Here is a 27,300-nt window from a genome sequence, read left to right on the forward strand (position 1 = left end):
CTTAGAGATGATTGAAAGAACATTCTATTTTCTGCCATCAAAACACATTTTACACATAGGGAAAGATAGGGATTGTACAGATAAGTAACCATCTTTCTTCTATGAAGATTTCCTATTGGTTCAGAAAAGGACAGATGCATGCTCAGAGTTTTTCAAAGTATAATTTTCAAAAAACTGCTATTATGAATCTCATACAAATATATAGTGGGCAAGTGTCAAAGATTGACTTATTAATGAGGAACTCAGCACAATTGTAAAACTGGCCCAAAAGAGGATAGGGAAGACTGCTATATATAGTTAGTGAATTAAAGACAGAAGGCTGAAATAAAACTAAGTTAGATGTAAAATTGGTTGATGTCCTACAGTGCAATAAAACTATAACCTTTTGAGTTATCTTTCTACTTGCATCTTTCCTTTTTCTTAAAACACAACTTAAACCTAAATTTCACAGAGTCTGGGCCTAATCAGTAGTAAATAGTAAGTTTAAAAAATTGCATTCTGCCAGGGGACTGGATTATCTTTGGGAAGAACTATTAGACAAGGCTCCATTATATCACTGAAAGGACATGCAGTCATTAGTTTGCCTAATTTTCACTGAGATAATTTTTTACCTACTTTCTACCCTGTAAAGAAAAATAGCCAGTTCCTTGTCTAATACTATATGTCAACACTACTCTGACCATCATACTGACAGAGCTGAGAATCATCATTTTAAAAATCAGGCAATTTGGTAGATGCAAAATAAAATCTCATTTCAATTTACCTATACAATATCTGGTTACTAGTTTTTTTTTAAACATGGTTTTGTTATTTTCTTTTCAAATTGTTACTTGCTTACTTTTCTATTTAGATATTAGTGCCCATGTTTTTGATTCCTTTCAGCTTTTAATATCTGAGAGATATTTAATTCTTACACATCAAAGAGCTTGTCATAAATAGTATTAATAGAATATTTTATGTGAGGAATAATAACATCCTAAATGAGGTTCATTTGTGCGAACTTGAAACTCAGCATAAGATTATGCTAGTAAAGAATGTTTCCTCTTGTTCCATTAAACTCCTCTATTAAAAATTGTTTTATATGAAAACTACATATACAAATAATGTTAATAAGGGTGGAGAACCAAAACTATAGGAAATGCAGGGATATTTGTAAATGCAACATTCTTTGCAAATTGGCTGCAGCCATCATATTAATAAGCAAGCAGTATAGCTTTAGGGGATTCTATTTTGAACAACTTAGAATAACTGGGCAAGTTTCCATGATAGTTTAAATGATTTTTTGTGATGTGCTTGTAAAATAAAGTCAAGAACTGAAACTGAAGTACACCCTAAATATGGTTTTATTTATGCTGCATGTAAAGTGTGTATGTATATGTGAGATATATATATATATATACACACATACATGTAAAACAAAATATGTCATTACTACTTACGACTTTCAGTATTTTAAAGGTTTTCTCTGGTACCACTACCACAGATCCATTTAAAAGATGACTGTATTTTTTAAAAAAATTATCCTATCTTCCAGGAGTAGAAAAAAGGTAACTGAATTAAAGCACTGGCTATTGTAATAAATTGGCTAATTTCTAACAGTTAGGGATATATATATATATATATATATATATATATATATATGGCTTATATATAATATTTATGTACAATTACAAACAATAAACAACAAATTTTAGATAATAATGTTATATAAAATACATATATGTGTATACAGTATAGAGGACTAGAGAAGAGTTATGCTAGTAAACTTTGGAAAAATGATTTTTTTGAGCTCTGTATAATTCTGCATAAATCAGGACATATAAAAATTATAGAAACCTTTGAGATCACTTTTTTTGCTTGCTTTTGTTGAGGGTGGAGGGTGTGCTCCCAAAGAAAGTCTGAGCCTTTCGTGTTTCTAGTGGTCCAGAGATCCCCTGTCCTGAAGTGGTATTCAGAGTGAAGCCACAGTTTCTTTTCCCTCCCTCCCTCTGCTACGGAAGCCCAAGATTAGAAGCGCAGCAGGCAGGGCCTGGGGCGGGCAGGAGTTGGGGCGAGCGGGCGGGGGCAGAAGAGAGGGGAGTCGGAGGAGGGGAGTGGAAACGGAATCCTAGAAAAAATGTCTTGGGAAGTTTCTGCAGGGCCTCGCCCTTGGACAGCGCTTTCCCACGGCGTCGCGGGGCAGGGGAGTTCCTCCCGCGCTGCTCGCTGCCGCCCGCACCCGCGTGCGCTCGCCCAACTCTGCCGGGGCTGCCGTGGGCCAGGGTTCGAGATCACGTGAGACTAGGTGATGTCAGCCAGCCCCTCGACCTGCACACTTCAGTTCCCTGAAGTCCTCGCGGCGCGTCCTTTCTCAATTTACTACTCGAGGGGCGAGAGCCAACAGTTGGCTCTTCGTTCAAACGCCCGTGGTCTAAAAGGGCCAGTAAGTGCCAAAGATGCGGCGGGGTCGGGACCCCAAACCCTGGCTGGTTCCTGTGCCAGTGCTGTGATCATTCAGCCCTGGAGCCCTTTGGTCCTTCAGGTCCTCCAGCTTTTGGAAGATGACCTTGAAGAGTAGAGGGACGGAGTTGGGGGAAACTCGGGGCTCAGATTCCTCAGGGGTCTGGGAGTCTCCCTCGATCCAGCCTCCAGCTTCGCTCCTCGATGTATGTTACAGCACTGACACCCCGGGCGGGGGAATTTTGTGTCGAATCGCTGGGCAAAGACTTCTTGGCCCTCACTCCTGCTTGCCTCCGTCAGATTACTTTTCACAGACTGGAGCTGGATGGGAGGTGGAGGTATTTACTTTTAAATCTTTTATGTGTGTTCACTTCACCCTGTGTGGTTGGGCGTGGAGAGCGGAAGAGGGGGGTTTCCAAAGCGAGTGAAATTCCCATTCCGTGGGTATTACCATGCCTGTGGGGTGGCAGCTCTTTTAGCAAGTCTGCAAATAACTATAGAACACAATAGAGTCCTCCTCCCTTCCTCTCGTTCTCTCTCTCTTTTTTTTTTCTTTTCCTTTTCCTGCCTCCAGACGCCTCCTTCGAGGCTGAAGCTGGGCAGGTCTCCAAAGGTGCAGCAGCCACAGCAATCCCGCAGTTCAAAGTTAAGCAACAGTTGCACAACTTCCAGCAGCTCCCTTCAGACGGATACTAATGAGCTGAAAGCCAGGAGCATCTGAGGAGGTGAAGAGGAAGCTTCCAGGTCTCTTCCCTTCACCCTAGAAATCCAGATATCTCCCCCATCCCCAGAGAACTTGGAGATACTGTCCTTGCTGTTCGCTGGCCTGGCGGGCCATGGCTCCCTTTGGAAGGAACTTGCTGAAGACTCGGCATAAAAACAGGTAAAGTCCAGCGTGTGTGTATTCGGGAGCTTCTGTTGTGAAAGTATGTGTTTTGTTGCAGTTAGATTCTGATGAAAATTGCTCCTGGGGAACAAAGCTCTAGGGAGTTAGGGCTAGTGTGTACACTCAACTGGTGAGGATATTGTTCCAGTAACAATGATTGCAGTGACCAGTTCAAGGATCTCTGAAAATAAAGGATGATTATTTTGACTCCTTTTTTCTCCCTTTGGCCACTTCTGGTTTCCACCACTAGCATCACCTTCTTCTTGTTTGTTGCCTCGCCTATTTGAGAGTAGTGGGATGGCAAGTTTTATTTTGCTTTAGACAGAATTTTAGTATATTATAGGAAGAGTTAACATTTTGATGAAGACATAACTAGAATTTATTAGCCACTAATTAGAACAGAAAAACAGAGCTGCTGATACTATCCGGAAACAATGCTTTGGCTCCCTTTTTGAGTGGGGCATTCCTAAAACCTGGAAAGTTCCCAAAGTGAAAATACTCTGTAGAGAAACTTTTTGTGAACTCATTCTTTCAAAAATCTTTGAGAAATTTAGGTGATTTTAGGCACTAAAAAAGGATTCAAACAGCTGTCCTTCTTAATCCTTATTATTACTATTTTACTTTGATTTCATTTGCTGTTTTCAAGGCGGCAATGCCCATTGTGTAAATAAACATATTTCACATACACACACAGATTTTTCTTGAGTCAGTATGTGTGTATCAGTCCTATTAAATATTTTATTAACTCAAGTGCTACATTTTTATGCCTAAAAAAATGTGAGGCTAATTGTAGACACGGGCTTTACTTTTTAAACATACTTGTTTTGGCATAAGCGCTTTTCCACAACTCTTCTCTCAATCACACCTGTTTGTACTTGTCATAATTTACTTAGTGTCAATTTAAAAGCATACAATTACATGGTAGGAAATGATACAATTATTTTAGAGGGTCTGCATGACAATATAGTGGTACAACTTTAAAGTAAATCTCCAGACTTTATTTTGGGCATGAATGTCTACTTGAAAAATTCTGTTATTACCTCATTCCAATGTCTTTATGGTTTAGTTGACTAGCTTAAGAAACAAAAGCAGCAATAATCAATACTATCAAACTTGCTAAACCTGTTTTATTTTCTAATAATCTGATATGTCACGAATATGGTATTTATGATAATTAATGAAACTATGTTAAAATAAAGAAATATGTCTGGGTAGTATTAAAAACTATGGTAGTGATAGTTATCAAAAATAGGCTTGTATTTTCCTAGTGTCGATGCATTAAAAAATATTTCAGACAACTCCCCTTACCAAAAGAAAATCCTTCCTACTTTTTAAAGGATTTTTCAGTAGCATCAGTTTTGAAGTGTGTCTGTTTAAATGCTGTAAAAATATATAAAAAATTACTTCAGGAAAGTTCATGGTATTACAAAACAAGTTATGTTTTTGGCATAGTGATCTTTCTGAATACTATCCCTGTAGTTCAGAGTTGTTGTGTATTTGTGTGTGTGTGTTAACTAATTCAAGAATTCTGTCATTGGTACGCCAAATAACAGTGCAATAAAACTGCATGCACCCCTGTGAGTTTCCCTCATATGGCCACTTTTGTTGCCTTAATTTGCCACTGCAAAATCTACTCTACCCATAAAACTAGCTTTTGTTCAGGGAAGTGAGTATACAAACATTTTTAAAATATTTTTTCTATGCAAAATTATGAAAAAGTGGAAGGAAACAATAAAAGATGGGGAACTTAATAGTATTTTAAGTTGCTCTGACAAAATGGAATGGTGCTTCCTGAAGGTGATGCTTTTTTATGAACGTGTGTTTTGGCGAAAGTGGTAATAGTGAGGCTGTGCATGAGTTGCTGTAATAACTGAGTGCCTCCCTTTAAAGATTTGTATTTTTCCAATCCTTAACGTTGCTTAAACCACAGGGGTAGCTAGGGACGTAAAAATATGGGTATTTCAAACTAAGCAGTAAATAAGCCACATGGTGTGTTGAAATAGAATTAATGTATATTTGTTTTTTTCAAGGTTTAGTTTTGATATAGATGAGATATTTTTGTTTTGTCTGTTTTTTCACCTTCACAAAGGTGAAACTACAGATGAAACTTAGTTACATGATTAAGTTTATCAATTTCATTTCCTGGGTTCCATAATGATTTAAATAATTCCACTCCAAAATATAGAAACCAATAACTTTCCTTAAATGACAAGTGATTCATCCTTTGATAGATTCATTCTTCGATTGATGATAAAACAGTTATCTGATAACAGCAAATGCATTCTTCAAATATATCGTATAAAATTACTTGTAGAATGTAAAGGAAAAATTTGAGCAATGTATCTGTATACATTGTGATATAACATTTATACAGTTAAAAGCACAACTTGAATATAATTGTATCTTTGTCAGCAGGAAAAAATGAGGATTTTTCGAGGGAATATTAGGATTTTGAGATCATAAAATTTTGAGAAAGTTTATTGAACTTTTCTGCATCCTGTTCTGTCTTTTCAGTTTTGTTCACTCAGAATATTTATTACCCCAGATTGAATGTCCTAAGGTAGCTCTGTAAATAGTCTCATAATACATGGATATTTGAGAGTTTTAGAGACAGGATGGAAAACAAATGAAACTTCAAAGTATGAGGCATAAAAAACTTTTAGAAAACACACACTGTAAAGGTTAAGGAGGGCAGGGCCATATCTGTCTAGTCCCCATTGTGTTCTAATTCCCAGGGCAGTGCCTGGTACGTGATGGACGTATATAATACAGTTGTTTATATAATTTTATAAACTAAAATTATAATTTGTATTCAAATCAAAAACACAGTAATCATTTTATTCTCTAGCATCATCTGAGATCAGCTGGTATTATATAAAAGTGAATACTTTATAAAGGATTGGTTGATATTTGATAAAATCCAAAAACCAGGGAGATGGACAAATAATTATATGGATTTGGACACCAAGCTAATCCTCCCCTACCAGAAAATATTTTCTAAATGTTAAGAATCATTCGATTTAAAAATCTGGAAAACAGTCTTCAGGAAATCTGAAAATAATACTTGGTCACAAAATGATTTTATTTGGACACACAAACATTTTATGCTTTTCATTTCTTTTTTTTAAATTATTATTATTGGGGTATAGTTGTTTGACAATGTTGTGTTAGTTTCTACTGTACGGCGAAGTGGAGTTCCCTGTGCTATACAGCAGGTTCTTATTAGTTATCTATTTTATACATATTAGCGTATATATGTCAATCCCAATCTCCCAGTTCATCCCACCCACCCCCGCCCTGATGCTTTTCGTTTCTAACTTTCATGCAAATAAAAGAAATGGAGCCAATGTAAAATCTTTATGCTCAGAATTATTTTTTTAAAATTTTCTAATTTTCATAACATTTAATAGGAAGAGTACAATTTTCAGAAGACCTTTTGGTCTCAGGAGATGGACTGTTTACTTTGGTTCCATAATAATAAAATGTTCTGTGACTGAATCCCAAAGATTGATAACTACCTTCTTAAGCAACTTTATGTTCACGTAAAGAATAAAAACGTTGGAGAGTCTAGATATTTTCTTTTCAATAAGCTATTCAAGTTTCTGAAAATATTTTCTAAAAGTCTCTAGGTGGCTTTTGTTTCTCATAGAAAACCCAAAGAAGGAAATAATGAAGCATGAATTTACTTGACATTCATATGGTCATTCAACAATTGAATTCAGATTATTAACATATTCAAGTATTCACATAAGTTCCATCTGTAGGTTCTATTTTCAAAACAATGATTGCTTTAAAAGCTAATGCTTCTAAATAGCAATCAGCAACATTTTTTTTTTATAAGTTCAGAAAAGTGGAATGTCACTTTAAAGACCTGGGGGATTCTCGGTTGTGAGTTACGATTCCTTGGTGTTTTAATTAATAAAATTTGAGGGCAGAAAATTGGTTGGACTTTTTAACCAAACCTTGCTAGGAGCAAAAAATTGCCAGACTAAAGCAGTATTTCATATGTTTGTTGGATATATAAAATCAGAATTGTTCTTTCAGGTGATTCATTGATAATAACAATGAATACGAAAGGATCTAATTTAGTGAATAAGGCTTTATAATTATTGTTAGGTACCATTCAGTCAGCTCTTGGCTTTCTTTTGGCTTTTCCTAGACCTATATCACAGGTGATAACAAGCATTGTCCTAGTATCAACTTGAAATCAAAAGTCTCCAAAAAATATATTTGTAATAAAATTATTAGAAGTAAATAACACAGCTCTATTGTTGTATAATTGACACATAAAATCTGCATTTGCTTTTGAATGAATTAGAACATATCTAACCAAGTTGTTTTAAAACCAGGTGCCTCATATTGCTCTCTTAAGCACCTCATGCCGCAGTTACTTCATCAGAAGGAAGAATTGAGTTTTGAGGTCATGGTAGAAGTTGCTGGCAAGCTGGATGTTTTCTCTTTGTAATTAGAAGTATGGTAATTTATGAATTCTGCAGAACAGGAAATTATCTTGTACTGTTTTGTCTAACCTCCAATAAATATTTGAAAGAGCCCTGAAATTGGCTTGAGAAATGCTGGATATTTGAGTACATACATCTTTTTAGTTCCCAGGTGTTCCTGAAAGAGATTTCCCCTGATAATACCTGGTAACTTAAGTAGTTATTACTTGACAGAGACAGCGCATTAGGAACAATGATTGGAATGCTCTATCCCTGGCAAAAATATCCTGAGAGCAGTGGCAGCGGTGAAATTGAGCTCTAGGTTAGATCTTGAATTGTCACTCAAAAAAAACTATAACCCAACTTAAAATCCACTACATAAGATGTTCTATTATGTACCGTATCAATTCATGAAGAATGTCAAGGTGAAAATCTTAAGGATTTTTAAAAAGTTTTTAAAAGTTTGTAGCTGGTTAACAATTTTATTTACATAGCCTCTTTATTAGCTGGACTGTATAACTTAGAAAGTTTTGATGTTATTTGATTGGTATGTCGTTTGGGAGATGTGATAATGGCGCTAGGTAATTCACAAAAGTATGGCTCTCTTCTTTTGATTTTAGTTCTAAAAATGAAAGAAAGTTGAAGTAGGAGTATGAGTTTACCTCTTCCAGGTGAATGTGTATTCCAGTCCTTGACAAGAGATCTCTTTGTCCCTAGCATATTGGCTTTCTAAAATAAGGCAAAATGCCATCTGCACCAAGTACATGTGAAAGGAAAAAGTTCAGCATACTTCTGTGTGCTAATGTTCTTTCATGTATACTTGCTTAGGAGTTTTAAAAGACATCCCTTTGGCAAAACATACATAACACATACAACACTGATTTCTTAAGAGTCAATTATTTGGTTTTTTAAAATAGATTGTGATTCAATTACTGTGGAGCCTGTTGTAAGGCTACACCTTCTAGAGAAAGTTTGCATATCTGTTGATAGTAATTTAAAGCGATTAGTAATGTGAATGGTCACCCAACAGTGACCATTACTTATATGAATGGAATAGAGCCTTGGGGAGACATTTTAGCATTGGCAGTGATAAGAAAAATATTTCAAGAATGAAAATGAGCAATAGGTATTAAATATGCTGACAAACAAGGCAAATTATTCTCAAAGGTTTATATCTGCAGGCTAGAATGCCCTCTTTTTATAAGTAAAGTGACTTAAGATAGCTATAAAAAAATTGAGTATACACTCAGTGAGATCAGGGACCTCATCTATCTTGTTTCTTTCTAGATAAACAGTGAGTAGATGCTCAATAAATATTTGTTGATTGAACAAATGAATTCAACATATACTCTCCAAATACAGCTGGTCCCCATAAAGCACTTGTGTCAGAGTAGTAAATCAGTACATTTGCAGTGAATGGACTCATGGGTAAGTTAAAGAATGAATCCATAAATTCAAGGTTGATCTCTCATCACCCCTGCTTCTAGGCTTAACTCCTTGCTTTCAAATGGTTAAGGGTCATAGTTGAGAAATAGATGCTGTAAGAGACTTTACTGGACTTCTGGTAGAGAACAAACCAAGGTGCAGGGTTACTCATTCTTCTCGAGGGATGCTCTCACTTCCTTTCATGCTCCTGGAATGCAACCATGTATGTATGTGAGTGAGGTTTGGTGGATGATGGTAGTTGGCTACTATAGACCCCACTCACTGTTGAATGTGGAACATTTCCTCCTTCTTTGGAGGTAAGAGGGAAATACAGTTGGGGAAATACTTATTTTCTCACATGAAAGGAGGATTTATGCTCTTTCTATAAGATAATTACAGTTACAAGACAAAGGGAAAATGCTAGAAACAGGCAGAAAATTATCTTAGTTAAGAACTCCAGCTCTTTAGTCACCTAGACTTTCGGTCATATCTCAGATTTGCCATTACTAGTTGTATGCACTGGGGCAAATATTTCATCTTTCTAATACGACGATAACAATAATAACAACAAGCAAAGGCAAATTTAAGTTTGACAATTGATGGGGTTGCTCTTTAAAATGAGCAATAGGTATTAAATATGCTGACATATTTAATGGGTATTAAATAAGCTGCTCTTTAAAGTTCTGATTAATAATATCACTAAGGTCGTTATGGGGCCTCGGAATGTGACTGTGCAAATGAGGAAGCCCTTATGCTTAAACTTCATTAGCTTCAGGGTAAATCCACCTCTGCTAATACTTCTTATAACACTTATTATGTGCACTGGTCTAAGTAATTTACATAATACTTAAAATTACACTGTGGGGCTTCCCTGGTGGCGCAGTGGTTGAGAATCTGCCTGCTAATGCAGGGGACACGGGTTCGAGCCCTGGTCTGGGAGGATCCCACATGCCGCGGAGCAACTGGGCCCGTGAGCCACAACTACTGAGCCTGCGCATCTGGAGCCTGTGCTCAGCAACAAGAGAGGCCGCCATAGTGAGAGGCCCGTGCACCGCGATGAACAGTGGCCCCCGCTTGCCACAACTAGAGAAAGCCCTCGCACAGAAACGAAGACCCAACACAGCCAAAAAAAATAAATGAATAAATGAATGAACTCCTACCCCCAACATCTTGTTTAAAAAAAAAAAAATTACACTGTGAAGAAGGTACTACTACTTCTCCTATTTCACAGGTAAGCCCATTAAGACCCAGAGCAGTGCAACAGTTAATAAGTGGCAGAGACAGAATTCGAATCCATGCTCTTAACCCTTACTCTGTATGGCCTATTTAGTATTTAGTTTTCTCATCTCTAAAATAGAGTTAATCCTAAACCATCAAGAATTTGGATTAAATCTGATTATATATAAAAATTTAGCATGGTGCTAGGACATAATAAAAGCTCAGTAAATATTCACTCCTTGTTCAGGCCTCTTGGATTAAATATGTTATGAAGTATATCTAAGTTTTTAACACCTAAACATGATATTTGTGGCTTCAAAATCTCAACCTTGACTCACTAGAACTTCTGTTCTCTTTTCCTGATCATCACTGATCTCTTTTCCTCCCTAGATACAAAGAGATACATTATAAATTACTGAATATAATTAGAAATGAGTCTATAAATGTTGTGCAATACTATCCTTGGATCTTGATGAAATATTTCAATTCTGACAGCTTTTATGTTTAATCCTCACACCGCATCTGAGCAAAATTATGAGACTATTAATGATTTTGCACTGCATAGCATAGTTTAAGAGACAGTTCCTTATGTGTCTTTGTGGACTTTTGATAAGAACAAAGGATACATAATTTGAATATTTTAGTGTTATCTTTGTCTAAAACTATGAAAGATTGAATTGGATACTTAAGGTCCCTTTCATCTCTAAGCTTCTGTGGTTTTAAAATTTCCTCTGCAGAGTAGAATTTAATTCTCTTGTCCTGCTTTTTTTCAAGAAAACTTTTAAAAATAGAATTGAAAGAAGGAGTTTTTTGGTAATTTTATTTTACCTAAACATGATGCATTGCCACATAACCTCCACCAGGAAAGGTACCATTACGGTAAAAGTCAAATGCGTTTATTTCCAATTATAAAGACATATGATTAGTTTATAAATTATAATATCTAAGAATTATTGAGTGTTTGCTAAGCACAATTTTAAGTTTAGTAATACAAATATAAGAATGTTAGGAGTAGCTATCTTTTTATTTTATTTCTTTAGGACTGGTAAACTCTGTGTTTTGTATTATACCAGACATGCAAAGACACCACCTCATTCTTAAGGGATTAAACTCCTAATCGAGAAAAGAGCACTATAGTTTAGCATCTCATGCATGAACTTTTAAAAAAATCACTCTTCCATGGGGAACTACCGTTGACAGGGTAAATAAAGTTATATTTATAATACAATTTGTAAAATGAAAGTATAATGTCTTAGGAAGGCTGTTCCTCTATATATAGAGTAGGTGTCACTAAATGTTTTTGATTGACTCTAAGTAGAAGTATATAAGAGAAGTGAATGGAGATAAAGAAAAATAAATGGAGCATCATCACATTAGATAGTGTTTATGAAACTTCCACAGTTAGGGGACAGGCTTGGACAAGAGAAGGGAACACGACAAGGTGTACAGAAAGATGTAGGAGGGGCTGAAGCACACAAAGCTAGGAATGACTCAGGATAGTCAAAAGAAAAGAATTCAGGAAGCAGGCAGTAATATGGTCAGTTTGGTGAGAATCCAGAATCTTGCTTGGTTGGTGAAAACAGTATTTTACAATTGAAAAAAATGTTAAGGATGTGTTTATATAACAGTAATAGACTTACAGTCAACTGTAATTGACTGCTATTTGTTCTAATAATCCTATTAAACTAGTCAGTGTATCAGCTTATAGAATTAAGTTATTCTTCTATTTTGTGGATCTTCTAAATGGTAATTCCACTAATGCAGATAGTGGTCCAATTTCAACAAATTTTTATTCTTACTAATGATGGTATATAATCGGTAGGAATTTTGTGTCTGGGGTTTATTGATGGACTGCACAGTGTATGCTTGCTGTTCTCAACCAATGACTAAGACATTTTACAGCCATCTCCAATACCTTTGGTTACTCATTCACTCCTCATTTACTCTGGCATTTGTCAATCCTTCTGGAATTCCCTGCAGTTATGATTAACTGAGAGTACTTTAAGATCTAGCAGCAGCACATCAGTTTGGGGGAGACCACAGTCCTCAACAGTAGAAACTGAAGATACCTATTTTTAGCTCTGCATAAAATTACATTTGTGTGGAACCTATGAGAAGTGCTATTGAAAAACCATGGATGTCTTCATGGAGTAGACATATAATAACTACAGTCTCATATGAAGAAAAGAGTTGCGCGCCATTAGGAAAAGCACTTATGAAGCTATACTGGACCTTTGAGATTTCATCTTTTTTCAGAGCACAGGACGTTAGCCACTTTACAGCAGTGGACCACAAAGTATTAGCTTTAATTTCTTGACTGCTTGTTCTTTTACTCTAGTAGTGAAAGTCAAAGAACATTTTCCTAGAATTATTAATGATCGGCATGAAACTTAGACTAAGTCATTTTTTTTTTTAAATGATCGTTTTTAGTGGTTCTACTTTTAGTTAGGAGACCTTGCTGTAGTCACAGTGTAGAGAATTAAGTAAGCTGGCAGCTTGTGCTATATAGTGCTTTACATATCTGAGCATATTATAGTATTGCTTTCTTATCTACCTTAGCATCTTAAAACAAAACATTCTAAACTATCCCACCGTATCAGGTTGGGCATCTACTTGTAAATATTTCCCTTTTGGGGACTCAAGATACGGGTTATGTGATGATTTTTAAAAATTCAGAAATATCAAATGAACCTCATACTTTGAGGGCTTTATTAAGATTAAATGTGAATCAGATATGGACCATACTTTAAGGAACTTGTTGATTAGTAGACACACAGACATATGTAAATAATTAAAATACAAGGCAGGCATTTTAAAGTATCCTAATAAAGTCCATGTATTCAACAAAAAATATTTATTTACCTTATAATGTGTGCTACATGTTATTCTAGGTGCTGGGAATACAGCAATGAGAAAGGCAGTCAAGGTCTCTGTTCTCATTGAGCTTATAGTACAGTGGTGGACGGGCAGACAGTAAGGAAACAATAAATGAACAAGAAATTTCAGATAGAGATTACAGTTATAAGAGTCACTATAGAGGCGGAATTTATAGGAATTCAAAACTGAGTGTATGGGGACAATAGAAAGTATCAGGATGGAAAAAAAGATTCAGTGATAACTACAATTTGGGGTCTGAGTAAATAGGAATATAGTTGCATTATCATACAGAACAGGAAAAATGGCAAGGGTAACTCGGGGGAGGGAAGAACATCAGGGTTTAGAGTAAAAAAATTCAAGGTGTCACTTGAATGTTTCCAAATATTCCACCTCCAAACACCTGGTGTTTGGACACATTGCGCTGTGAAAGCAGCCTTTCATCCAACCTACTGCCAGCCCTCCTGACATCCATATGGGACTGATTAATATGGAACACACTGCACCTGGAATGGGACTTTAAAGGCAAAACACACTGGTTTCCCAGCCAAGGCCTTCACGCTGACTAATCCTATGTTAAACCCACTCATTCTCCATGAAGCATTTCACAGCCATCCTCTTAGTGAGCCTTCAGTCATTGCCTTTGGTTGAAATTACTTCCAAACAAGGCCATGACTTCCATGAGATCATACATTCTTCTGTTTAAAGACCACATTATTTTTACTTTCTTGTCCCCTAGAGAATAATACACAGAACTATTATATAGATATTGGAGTTCAAATAACATTTTAGTATTTAACTAAACAAAATCTAGATTTTTGGTGCAGGTAAATCATCTAGGTCAGGAGTTGGCAAACATTTTGAGTAAAAGGCCTCATAATAAATATTTAGGTTATTCCAGCCATAATGTCACGGTCTCAACCACTCAACTCTGTCAATGTGGCGTGAAAACAGACACAGGCAGTACATAATTAAATGAGCATGACTGTACTTAAACAAAATTTTATTTACAAAAATATATGGTGGGATAGTTGTAACCGCCAGGCCCTAGTTGACTGAAAAATTCCCTTTATATACCTCCCCCCGAACCCCCTTCCTCCTCTCATGCTCCAAAAAATAAAAGAACATTTAACATTTATTGTCTTAGGCTCTTAGGCTTCAAAGATGAAAGAGTCAGTCCAGGACCCGACTGGCAAACTAGCAAAAAACGAAGGTAGAAAATGCTACCACTCAGTGTACAATGGGTTCTGTGGAAGCATCAAGAATGGGCATCCATTTCCATCTGGAGTGGCGGGAATGGGGTTATTCAGAGATGATAAGGGAATTTTCCTAGAGGAAGCAACATTTGAAACAGAGTAAGAGTTAGATGAAGAAAGGGGAAAAAAGGTGTTTCAAGCCAAGGAAATAGGTTATGGAAAAGCCCAGAGTGAAAAATAAAAGCATGGCAGATACAGTGCAATCCAGTCTAGCAATTCATAGGGTGATAGATGTTACAGTGACAGCCAGTTACCCTCACATTAGATCTGTCAGAGATCAGCAAGATGTTAGGAATAGCTAGCTCAAGGTGTCTATTACAGAGTGCTTGGCTATCAGTTGGAGGAATCAGATCATGGAAGGAATTCTAGGAACAGGCAGGAGAGAAACAGAGAACAGAAGAGAGAGTAAGAGAGAGACAGACAGAGAGGGGAGGGGTGATGAGGGAGAGGAAGAAAGGTAAACAAATTGAAAATGCAGGACTTGGAAACCATTTAAAGATTTTAAACAAGGAAGGTACACAGCTAGATTTGCAGTTTAAAAAGGGAAGCCTGACAGTATTATGGAGCACAAATGTGAAGTGGGCAGGAGTTTATCATAATATAATATGTCCTAACTTATTACAGTAACTTATTGTAAAACTGGAAGTTGTCCGAATTGTAGTAGTGGTGATGGATAGGAGGGCGTATATTTGAGACATTTGGGAGAAAGAGTAAAACAGACATGGGGACTGGTTGTTAAAGGGGAATGAGATAGACAAAGGAATCTAGGAAGACTCCCAGTTTTCAAACTTGAGAGAAAGGGTGGGGAGATAGTGATTACATTTAGTAAGATGGGAAATCAAGAGGTGGAATAGTTTGAGATATGAGAGGAGAGGATGGTGAATTAGTTTTGATGGGCCAAATTTGAGGTGGCTGTGAGTAACATAATGATCAAATAAACATGTCAAAACAAAGTTTGGAATATTGGTCTGGAGCTCAAGGGAAAAAATAAGTAAATTTGGGAACTATCATCATTCAGTTGGTTGATAAAGTTGTGGGTGATATTACAGTCACCCATAAGGTGTATATAATGAGACAAGAAATGAGTCATAGAAACCTGCGGGATGCCTATTGTATCAGTTATCACTTACTGGCAATAAGACACCATAAAAATTAGTGGCTGAAAACAACAATGTGTTATTTGCTATGATTTTCTGAGTAAACTGGGGTGGTTCTTCTGAGTTTTACTTTGGCTATCTCACGAGCAGTGGGTTAGTCAAGGCTTAGGTTCCGATGGGACAACTGAGATGGCTGGGTCTCTCTCTCTCTTGATGTGGTCTTTCATCTCAAGCTTTTCCATCAAACAGCAGTCTCAGGACAGCATTACAGGAAGAAGAAGACAGAAGCTGCAAGGTTTCTTGAAGCCTGGACTCTAGAACTCGCACACATGGTTTTTACCATATTCTATTGGCCATACTTAGTCCCAAGGTCTAGTCAAGCAAAAAGAAACAGACTCCATCTCTCAATGGAAGGAGCTACAAAGAATTTGTGGCCACCCCTGCATGACACCTACATTTACTGAATATGCAGAGGAAGCAAGGCCCATGTCAGAACTGAGAAGAAGCTAGAAAGGGAAAGGAAGAGCCGTGGAGAGTGAAATCAAGGAATGGACTGCTGCAAGAACGGGAGGAAAAGGTCACAATGCATAATATTACAACGAGGTCGAGGCAGATCAGTTCCAAAAATGGCACTTGGGTTTGGAGGTTAGATCTCTGATAAACCTAGGAAGAAATATTTCTGTTGTGGGTGTGTGTGTGGGGGGTGGAAGTCACTTTATGGTGATTGTTCCTGGAAAGAGGTAAACTAGAGAAAGTAACTGTGGGTTATTATTTGAGTCTGTGAAGGGAAGATAGTTGAGGTGTGTATGTGATCAAATGATGGTTGTTATAATGTGACCTGGTAGCAGGAAGGCCCAGAAGTAAAGGTAGAAGATAAAATGAGTTTAAGAAGGGATAAATTATGAAGCAAAGTCCTAGAGGAGGTGAAAGCCGTGAAATTCAGAGCACATTAAAGAGTTAAAAACTTTGGGAAAGTAAATGGATGTAAGATACTTTTGATGTAGATGACCAGTATTTTTCTCTTACCAGTGATGTTTTCAAGTAGCTCCTTTTCCTTAACAAAATGGCATGACAGGCCCTGGTATATTCTTGTTCCTAAAAGTTATTAATTTTTTGTTGTTCTTTAGGTAATTGATCTGTGACTAATGTGAAGAGCTGATTATTTTCGATGAAGCTTCCAATTGGAAGTCACAGTTTATTACTGTTTATTATAGAGTATGTTCAGAACATGGAAATCAGGGATAAAGGAGGTCATCTTGTATTTTCAGCTATCCTACTGGATAATTCAAATTCTTACATATTTCTAGTGCCATTCAAATCTGCCAACATATTTCAGAATACATTTAGAGAGGGGAGAGTAGGTGGCTGCAGGCAGATACAAGCTGAAAGTCACCATCATTAGGAAATAGCTTCCACTAAGAAGGCAAAACCAATTACGGGCTTAGCTGCCGAAAGAAAAACTGTTAGTAGTTGACATAACTACAGCTATCGTTAAACTAAATATTCAGGCTAGGTAACTTTCCTTTAATAAATATGCTTTGTCATTATGAAATATTTCTTTACAAAGTATAAATCAATAAGGAAACTTTAGGTATTTGCCAGGAACAGGTAACACTTGGAAGTTAGCCCTAGAATTTCCAATGAGAGTAGATATTTTCTCAGCATTTCATCTAGTAAATACTACATGTTAAATATTTACATTTTGAGTATAATCAATTTCTGGAATCTGAGCTATGAGCTTAGTTTACTTAACCCCCCCATAGTCCCCAATACACATTCTTTACATATTCCCTTCCCTTTTCTCTGTTTATGGGAATTATGTACAGTATTATAGCTACCCTGCAGGTATGGAATGTCTAGGGTTTTTCTTGTCCTACGTGACTGACTTATATTATTACTCCCTAGAAAATTAAACTGGTGTTAGTAGAGCACAAAACTAGTGATTTTTTTTCTATGCGTATATATGTATAAAATTTTAATTTTCAAGGTAGTTTTAATTTTTGACTGCCCCAATTTTTCAGAGTGATTAATTTTCTGAAGGACTCCAATTTTAAAACTGTTTTAATAAAATGTTAATAGTCTGTGTTTCGTGAAAATTATTTGATAGCATTATTTTCATGCTTCATCTATCAAAACAGTGATCCAGATTTTCATAGAGACCTAAGGAAAGACTTGTATTATTTGTGGCAGACACGCCCTGTGATTATCTTCCTGAGACTGCAGTACTGTGATCTCAAAAAAATGTTACTTCAGAGGGCGTGTACCATACTCTGTGTAAAATAACCAGAGCTGAGTTAGCTTGTGGGCCAGAGAGTTGCCTCACCATTTGCCTGCTTCATTAATTTTAATTTTGCTTAAACTTTATGTTGTGTTGTGTCTGTGCGTGTGTACTTTACAGAAGGAATCAAAATTGTCACTTAATATAGTTGTTTTTTTTTTTTAATTTTATGCACAGTGTAGAGGAATAACAAGTTTTTCTTGACGCTCTTAAGGTCCCTGACTGGCTCTGAAAATTAAACCGACCAAAACAGACTAACAGGAGAAAAGAATTCAAGTTGACTTAACGTAAGTTTCACATGACACAGGAGCCTTCCTAAGGAAATGAAGACCTAAAAAAATGGTTAAACCTGTGTTGTTTTATGCTAGGTTTAGTGAAGAGTGGACATTCATGGAGAAGTGTGGTAGGTAGGTCAAAGGATATGAAGTAAGCGTAGTAAACTGGGAGACATTTAGCAGGGCCTGTTTGGTTGGATTCTTCTCATCCCTTTGTCTTCAGAGATAAGGACACTCCTTTCCTTCAGGTATAGGAAGGGTATCTCTCAAGTGAGGGTGTTAGGACCTGTTTCAGGGGAGAGGCTTGGGTGGAAAGTCCAAGTGAACTCCCTGTTTCTCCCATTTTCTAAAACACCTTCAGCTTACCATATTCAGTATACCAAGGTGCCATATTTTGGGGTATCATGTCTTGAATCCCATCAATAGTATATTTGGTTTACATCAAATGCCATCAGGGTGCCTAAGGTGATCAATTTTTAAGTACAGAAAATAGCCAAAACAAGGGACTTCCCTGGTGGCGCAGTGGTTAAGAATCCACCTGCCAGTGTGGGGAACGTGGGTTCAAGCCCTGGTCCGGGATGATCCCACATGCCACGGAGCAACTAAGCCCGTCCACCACAACTACTGAGCCCATGTGCCACAACTACTGAAGCCTGCGCGCCTAGAGCCCGTGCTCTGCAACAAGAGAAGCCACCGCAATGAGCAGCCCACGAACCACAACCAAGAGTAGCCCGCACTCGCCACAACCAGAGAAAAGCACGTGTGCAGCAATGAAGACCCAACGCAGCCAAAAATAAATAAAATAAATTTTTTAAAAATTAAAAAAATAAATAAAAAAATAAAATAGCCAAAACAAACTTAAAATAGGTTTTTTTGTTTTGCGGTACGCGGGCCTCTCACTGCTGTGGCCTCTCCCATTGCGGAGCACAGGCTCCGGACGTGCAGGCTCAGCGGCCATGGCTTATGGGCCCAGCCGCTCCGCAGCATGTGGGATCTTCCCAGACCGGGACATGAACCTGTGTCCCCTGCATCGGCAGGCAGACTCTCAACCACTGCGCCACCAGGGAAGCTCAATTACTACATCTGAATCAGATTTGGTACCTTGTTTTCAGAGATAAAACTTAATGAAACATGTTGATTATTGTATTAGGCAGTAGGGAGTTCCTCAGTGTGGATTCAATTCTAACTCATTTATCCAAATTATTCTTATTTTCCTTAGTTCCACATTATCCTTATTTTCCCCCACTTATTAGCTGAGGGTGGTATTGAACAAATCCTTAATCTCTTGTGACTCAGCTTTTTAATCTGTGAAATGGATTTTACTATAGGACCTATCTGATAGGTGACAAAAATTATATGAGTTAGTATGTATAAAGCACTTAGAACAATGTCTGGCACATATTAAGCAGTCAATAAATGTGAGCTATTATTATCTAATGTCTCCTTTTACACACATCCCATTGTTCTCCCTAGTCGCCTTACTATTTTTTTCCAAGTAGCTTTTCCTCAGCTACCAGGCCCAGACATAATCATGTTAAGTAAAAATCTGAAAGGATCTTCCTTACAGACAAGCTCCAAATCAGCATCCTGTCCCAAATGAAATCTCATGAGGCTCTTTTACCTAATCTGACTTTCTTCAAAGGGTTATGGGAATTGAGAATGAACTGAAGACACTGAGGTCAACTTCTGCGTCTTATGATTGTTTATTAAATATTACTCAACTTTGATACTTGTTGTTTTTATTCTTTAAATTTTGTAGCATATTTATACAGAATGTATCTCATGATTTCCAATAATGTTTAAGACGGTCTTGAACTTTTAAAATCTCTTTCTCTCTAAACATATCTTTTCTCCTTCCTATGTATGACACATTTCTGAACGTAAAGATCATCTTCTTTTTTGTTTTTAAATTTACTCCCTTAGTATTTATTCTTTCTTTTTTAATACATTTTATGTGTAATGTGTGATGTGTATACAAGCGTTTTTACACAGAAATGATATAATTTTTACATACTTCTTAATTTTTCAAAATGAATAGTTTTACAGTGTATGAATGTAGATCTTGTTGGATTGTTAATAACAAACAATGCTGGATGAACCGTTTTATAAGTATATTTTGATGCACTTTTTTTTCTTTATTAGTTATCCATTTTATACATATTAGTGTATAGATGTCAATCCCAATCTCCCAATTCATCACACACACACAACACACACGCCACTTTCCCCCCGTGAGATCATCTTATTTTCTGTAGCATCTTACCCTCAGCATTTGTTTACATTTACTAAAACTACAGTTCTGTTAAGAAATGAATGTTGAATCCAGTTATAAAAAGTTGTACCATAATTCAAAAGGACAATTTATTTGGGGGATAACTAACTTAGAATGGATTCAGTTGATTTACGTAGAACTTTTTTGTCAATCGTTTATTTAAACATTTATCTTTACCAAATTCTGTCTTGAAATTTCCGTGTTTGGGTCATTACTTTTCTGTTAATAAAAGCCAATTATAGTACACAGATATAAATTTTTCTCTTACATAATCATAGTGAAGCTAAGTAATTTATTACCTAAACTCACTGTAGTTGTACTGTGATAATTTTGATTATTGGGAAGAGATGCTATTAAATTTGGAAGTTTGATCTTTTAGTTCGAAAATAGCTGTGACATGTAATTTAAACCTTCACCATCCAAACTATTTGTGGCATCCTCAGGATTTTAAACTTCATAATTGGTATAGAGCTGGGTTTGTAAATTCAAATACCAGTTTATAACATTTGGTATGGAACATGATTCAGTAAACTTGCTCTTCATCATCACCCATCTTTATTCTTTAATTAATTATATGCTTTTATTCAAAGCAATGTGACTTTCTACAAGGTATTGTTAGATTTGAGCCTGCAATAAATATACTGAAATCAAATTTCTTTTATTGCTGTTTTATTGCTCCCATTCCTAATCATCATTTCTGAACCTTGCATTGTTGAGTTAGTCTATTCCAAGTGTTATTTACTGACATTTTTTTTTTTTTCTTTTCTGCGGTACGCGGGCCTCTCACTGTTGTGGCCTCTCCCGTTGTGGAGCACAGGCTCCGGACGCGCAGGCTCAGCGGCCATGGCTCACGGGCCCAGCCGCTCCACGGCATGTGGGATCTTCCCGGACCGGGGCATGAACCTGTGTCCCCTGCATTGGCAGGCGGACTCTCAACCACTGCGCCAGCAGGGAAGCCCTCAAATACTATTCTTAATGAAGAAGGAAGATTTACTATTTCTTAATGAAGTCTGTGAATACAAGTTTTTTCCTGAACAAATTAACCCTATTTTGAATATTTGTGTTTCTATAGCATCTTAATGCAAATATTAGTATTCGTAGGACCAGCTCTGGGATTAACAGAGGGAAGTCCAGTTAGGCAGATTAATAATAATAAGCATAAAGATTGGCTATGGGGTGAAAGGAGAAAAAGTTCTATTTGCATTCCATTAAGTAGAATACCAACTTGTATTGTTTATTTTAGTCTTGAGATTGGAAATGTCTCCCTTATTTGTTATTTTTATTTTCATGTATTTTACTCATAGATTCTCCAGAAGATGTAAGAAGAAAAGGCTATAGATAAAGCTGTGATGGAAGTATATTTTGTTGTAAATATGGATCAGGATTCCTCAACAGCACAACTGTTGACATTTTGTCTAGATCATTCTTTGCTCTGCCCATGCTAGTGGCACCCCCAGACCCTAGTGTGAAAAAAAATGTCCCCACACATTGCCAAATGTCTCTTGGGGGGCAAAATCACCCCTAGTAGAGAACAACTGGTTTATAAGGAGAGTATTCAGTTTAAATAATAAGTAATGGTAATAATAAGTAATGGTAAATAATAAGTAATGGTAAGTAATGGTAAATAATAAGTAATGGTAATGGTAATGGTAATAAAAAGGAAACAGAGAACTGTCTTCGGGCATTGGGCCAACATTCAGATATGCCCCCAATATGCCCCCAAAGCTTCACAGGTCTTTATCCTTTAATCTGTTGGAGACTTGTGCATCACTATTTGCAGACACAGGTGCCACCAATAGCTTGGAACTGAAAAAGTTGTAACTCTTGATTTCCAAGCATGGAATATGATTCTGCAGAGAGCCAAGCAATAAGAGCATTTCAGAATCACTCCTATATACGGCAGCTAGATTGTGTTGGTATCATACTTTCCAGGCTGGCTTAGGAAACAAAGAATTATAACATAGGTTCTAAGGAAAGATGCACTCAGAAATCCAAATATTTTCTATAAATACCTGTAGGTTGCTAGTTTTCATATACTGTGTTTTAGAAGCATATCATAATGTAATTATTCTTAATTAATAATTTATTATTTTGATGATTCTTATTTTTTTGAAAGTAGGGGTCAATATGAAATATTTGTCCTGATAAGCTTTATACATCAAATTTCAATTAAACCTTCATGTCTGCGATACTAGGAAGAAATGTTGTCCTTTGAGTTATTCTCCTGGGCCCCAACTTCAATGCCTTTTATTCTTTCCGGACAACTGAATAAAGATAACCAAATATTATCCATTTTTATTTTTCTCTGCCTTCACACAATCTTTTTTCTGTAAATACTTATTTTGTGGGATCTTCAATTTGATATCAAAATATCCTATTTAATACTTTATCTTAACACTTCCAGATTTAAATAGTTGATTTATTCCCTAGTGCTTTGTGCACCATACTCAGTGAAAGTTTGTTGAAGAAATATTTAATTGTATGAATGTTGCATTTGTAATTCCTAGCCAACTCATCTTAATTCTGTGTGTTTTTGTGGCATTAAAACTAATTATCACTGGAGAAATATTTTTAAGTTCCTGATTGATAATAGAGTAAATGCAAAAATTCTCACAAAAATTCTCATATATTTCACTCTATTTCAGAATAAATATGGAAAAGTGCCTGTAAGTGAGGCTGACACACGTTGTTGAAGAGCTTCATTTGGCATATAAATTTTCTTAATTGTCTGATGAAGATACTCTAAAAAGGCAAAAACTGAATACTGAAATAGTCGTAGAAGAATAATCAGATAAATATATAAATATATGTATATATTTATTTTCAGAGTAATATGCTTCATTAATACACTCAGTCAGAATCAGAGAGCTATAAATCAGAGAAAGATTAAAAGCATTCTCATCTCATCTGTGATCCAAAGATTATATTAATGATCTTTTTAAACATCTCTTATTAGCTAAACAGTTGTGTTATGTGGGAAGTGTACTTGCAAAAATATTGACTGGTCAAAGCAGGTGAACAAATATTGTGGGACAGGTTGGAAAATATTTATAAAATAATATTGTTAACTACTGTGGCAAGCTCAGTAAAGTTACTGAATAACAATACTAAAAACACTATACCCTTCTCTGCATTAAGTAGTAATAACAGTAATTTTACCATTAGAGTTAATAACCTATATTTAGCCAGTACACTTTTCACAATTTTTAAAGCACTCTTTTCCTTTCACTTATCTGATATTTGAAGCAATCTTGTGAGAAATGTGAGTCAGATATATATATACTGCAGTATTACAGTGAAGGGTACAGGGGAGTAGAAAAAAATGATTTATCAGAATTCAAAATGAATTAGTGATAGTTAGGATGAAATATATTTTAAAATATCAAGGATTGTTCCCACCATATCTATTTTGCAAATCTTCACAAATAAATCTTGTTAATGTTTCAGAGGGAAAAAAAAGAATTTAAAGCATTAGATAAAAATGGATACTGTAGCATTATGTTTTTTATTTTCTTCTGTATATGTAAATAATTTTCAAACATATTTTGTGATTATAAACTATTTTAAAATAAATTAAACAGCGCATGCTAAGCAACAAGACAATTCTTCCATGAGAATCTTAGGATATATTAATATTATCAAATTTAATGAAATGTTTAAATACATACACAATTTTTAAAAGTATGTGCATGAGAAATGTCATAATGTATACTACATAATCATAGATGTAGTATAACATATATTTAGAATGTGTAGTAAAACCTGTTGAACAGTGTTTCAAATTACTTTTAATTCAGTTTCCAATGACTAAAGCGTAGTTAAAGATGATTGGGTACAACAGTTATGTGTTGGTGGGAGTCACAGTTTAGATATCAAGAGCATTTTCTCTTTTCTTAGGAACCATTCTTGAAATAAACAAACTAGTTCAAATCAAGACAAAACACAGCCATAATCTTATTCAATTGTTAATACTATTTCATGGTAAAATTTCTTAAGCTTTATTGGTTTTTGTGTGTTTTGATCATCAGCAAAATTTGAGGTACCCTACGTAACATTATGCAAGGCATTTTAAAACATTTTATGTCTCCTTTGTTTCTGCCTCCCTGAAGTGGATGTTAAAGAAAATATCCTTGCTATATGAAACCATGAACTGATTAAATTCTGGCTTATCAACTTTCATATCTACTTTCGAATTGTATACATGAACATTTAGCAAATTAACCTAAAAATTTAAACTGGTGTGAATTAAATGTCAGTGTGGTAGTTACTTTATTTTGATTAACGTAGTATTTTTAGGTAAATGCTTTTACCCTATAATGTAACATAGAAGTTATAAATTTTGAATCCTCTAATCCAAGCAGTTCCCAATTTGTAGCCAGTTGCACTGTAAATAACCTATACTTGTGAACAGCTATCATATTCCTATATAGCCTCCTATCTCAATGTCCACCTGCTGTTACTTTCTCCAATAGTATCTAGAGAGAACCACTCCTGTAACCTCCATCCATGTTAACCTTACATCTGCTGAGAATCTCTTTATCTCTACTCCTTTAATATTACAGAATCAGATACATGGGACTCTCTCAATACTTGCCTTTATACTGGGTGTTCAAAAAGAAAAGAATGATAGAGTTGAAGGAACCAAATTTATACTTTACCCAAAAGCATTCAAAACGGGGATTTCATTGATTATATAAGGTGGAATTTTAATTTTATAGGAAAAATGCACTGAGTTTCAAGTAATTTAAAAAAATCACGTTTGAAATGTAATCAGTTCACAAATTGGGAAATATTTGTGAGTGGGTAGTCATAATGGCTATTGTAATTTATTTTCAGGGATTAGTTGTAGGTTAACATCTAAAGCCACAGTTGGAAGGAACATTTCTACTTTCTAGCTTTGTGACTTTAGGCAAGTTACTTACCCTGTCTTTATCTCAGTTGCCTTATCTGTAAAATGGGGATGATATTAGTAACTACCATGTACATAAGTAAAATCAAGAATGCTGCAAGCCAAGAAATTTCTAAAATAAAAGTAACTTTGTTGGATTGGAAATAGTAATTATCAACAAACATATTCCAATATACAGAAAAAAAAATTTAATTTGCACCATTAAGTAACATTGAGTGAGCAAAGGTAAAATACGAAAAGAAAAAAAAATATTAATCAGATCAACAATGAAGTTATTTATAAATGGAACTAAAACATGGATAAAAACAGAAAATAGAAGTAAATTATTGGAATATGCGATTATATGAATTAAAGCTTTATGATTTTTCAATCTTTATGTGGTTATAGTATGTTCTCTGGGAAGTTTAAGATCCAGTAAAAATCTTTATCCCTTCCTTCCAATAAACATACACAGAAGCAAAGCAGAGCAAAACAAAACAAACACTAAGTCATGCAATGGATGTGTTTATTTTTATTTTGTTGCATTAGAATTGGAGGTTATATGTCTCAACTGCTAAATTTGAACCATTAGGTAAGAAGTTTGTTACATTATATTACATAACAAACCAAATTATCTAGTGTTAAGTTTGTATTTTTAACCTTTGTTATATATGTGTTTGGGGATGTCATTACTTATACTAGATAGTAAACTTTCAAAGGTTGGGAAGGGAGCATTTTATTTAGTCCCAGCTCTAGAATTAAATTCCTTACTTATATCAGATGACTAGGTTTACATGGATCTGGGACCAAATGAAAACAATTATTTTGAAAAAGTAGTGATTCTATAAGATTGCTAAATTGGTTTATTTTTAATATTTATTTTGCATCTTTTATATATTTCTAATTTTTTTAATGAAATAATACCAGGGGTCATCAGTCTAACATTTGGGAACTGTTGATGTAATAAGAAACTTAGCACTGGAACTGACACGTAAGTGTTTCCTTCCCAACCCAAGCAGTGTTTCCCACAATTAGCCAGGGATACTGTCTAATAAATCATACAAGTCTTTCTATGATCCACATTTCCATGACAGTGTCAAACACAGAGGAGGTGCTCGGCAAATATTTGTCAAATGAATGAATGAACAGAAACTCAATTGGAGCCACACTATAAAATAAACACAGTTTTCAAAACCCTAAGCCTGCTACAAAGTAGAATTAAACATGATGAAGTTTATACTAGGTATGGAAGATTTATTGCCTACATTCAATAAAGAATGGTCATTACTTTTAAACATGCTCAGTCAAGTGGCAGAAGTTTTTGAAAATTATCTGGTTTGAATGATGGTTGTAAAAATTCCTCAAAATATTTAGAAAATAACTGACTCAAGAAAATACAAGGACGTTTAGAGTAGACTTTTTAAAAAAAGGGGTTTGGAACCAGTTGGACTGTGAGGCTATTAATAAAGGCACTAATTTTCTCATATGTCATATGGAAATAATAATATCTTTCTTGATTGTGCGTAATGCCTGTCAGTGTTACATAATCCACACGAGCTGAAAACTAGCAGATCTCTAGTGGAAGCTGTCATATGTAAGAACTTGCTCCTTCCAAAACAAGAGAATCCCAATTAGAGCGGGGATCCTGGAAGTACTGGGGAATTGTCATGTATGTCCTTATTATTATTCAGTATACATAAGGACTCCCTGATCCCTGCTTCCCAGTCTTCACAGCTGCAGTGTAGAGCTGAAGCCTTTATAACTCATGTGTCATCCTTAGCTACAGACCCAGAACTGATGTTTCCCGAGCCAGAAAGTGGAACAGGACGTAGGAATTACTCTAAGGAGATAGCAGTAGGGCTTTTATATACATGAGAGTTTTGTCAGCTAAGGGAGGCATCCAGGCCAGTCAAAATCCTTTATTACTGCATCGAAGCAGGAAAGAGATTAATA

General features: G+C 35.7%; 1 protein-coding gene across 4 annotated transcripts in view; it reads left to right on the forward strand.

The window, feature by feature from the left end:
• The first annotated feature begins 2,151 nt into the window (after positions 1-2,151).
• RASSF9 (Ras association domain family member 9) overlaps positions 2,152-27,300 on the forward strand; it is a 121,633-nt gene continuing 96,484 nt past the window's right edge. Inside the window, exons 1-2 of one of the 4 annotated variants that reach the window (XM_073788369.1) lie at positions 2,152-2,777; positions 3,014-3,322. In XM_073788369.1, the coding sequence (XP_073644470.1) occupies positions 3,276-3,322 (47 nt within the window). In that variant the 5' untranslated portion in view covers positions 2,152-2,777; positions 3,014-3,275. The remainder of the gene's footprint in view (positions 2,778-3,013; positions 3,323-27,300) is intronic. The other 3 variants (XM_073788370.1, XM_019918475.3, XM_004311541.4) reach the window with 3 other exon arrangements.

Source organism: Tursiops truncatus, chromosome 11, assembly GCF_011762595.2.
Source record: "Tursiops truncatus isolate mTurTru1 chromosome 11, mTurTru1.mat.Y, whole genome shotgun sequence".
NCBI lineage: Eukaryota > Metazoa > Chordata > Mammalia > Artiodactyla > Delphinidae > Tursiops > Tursiops truncatus.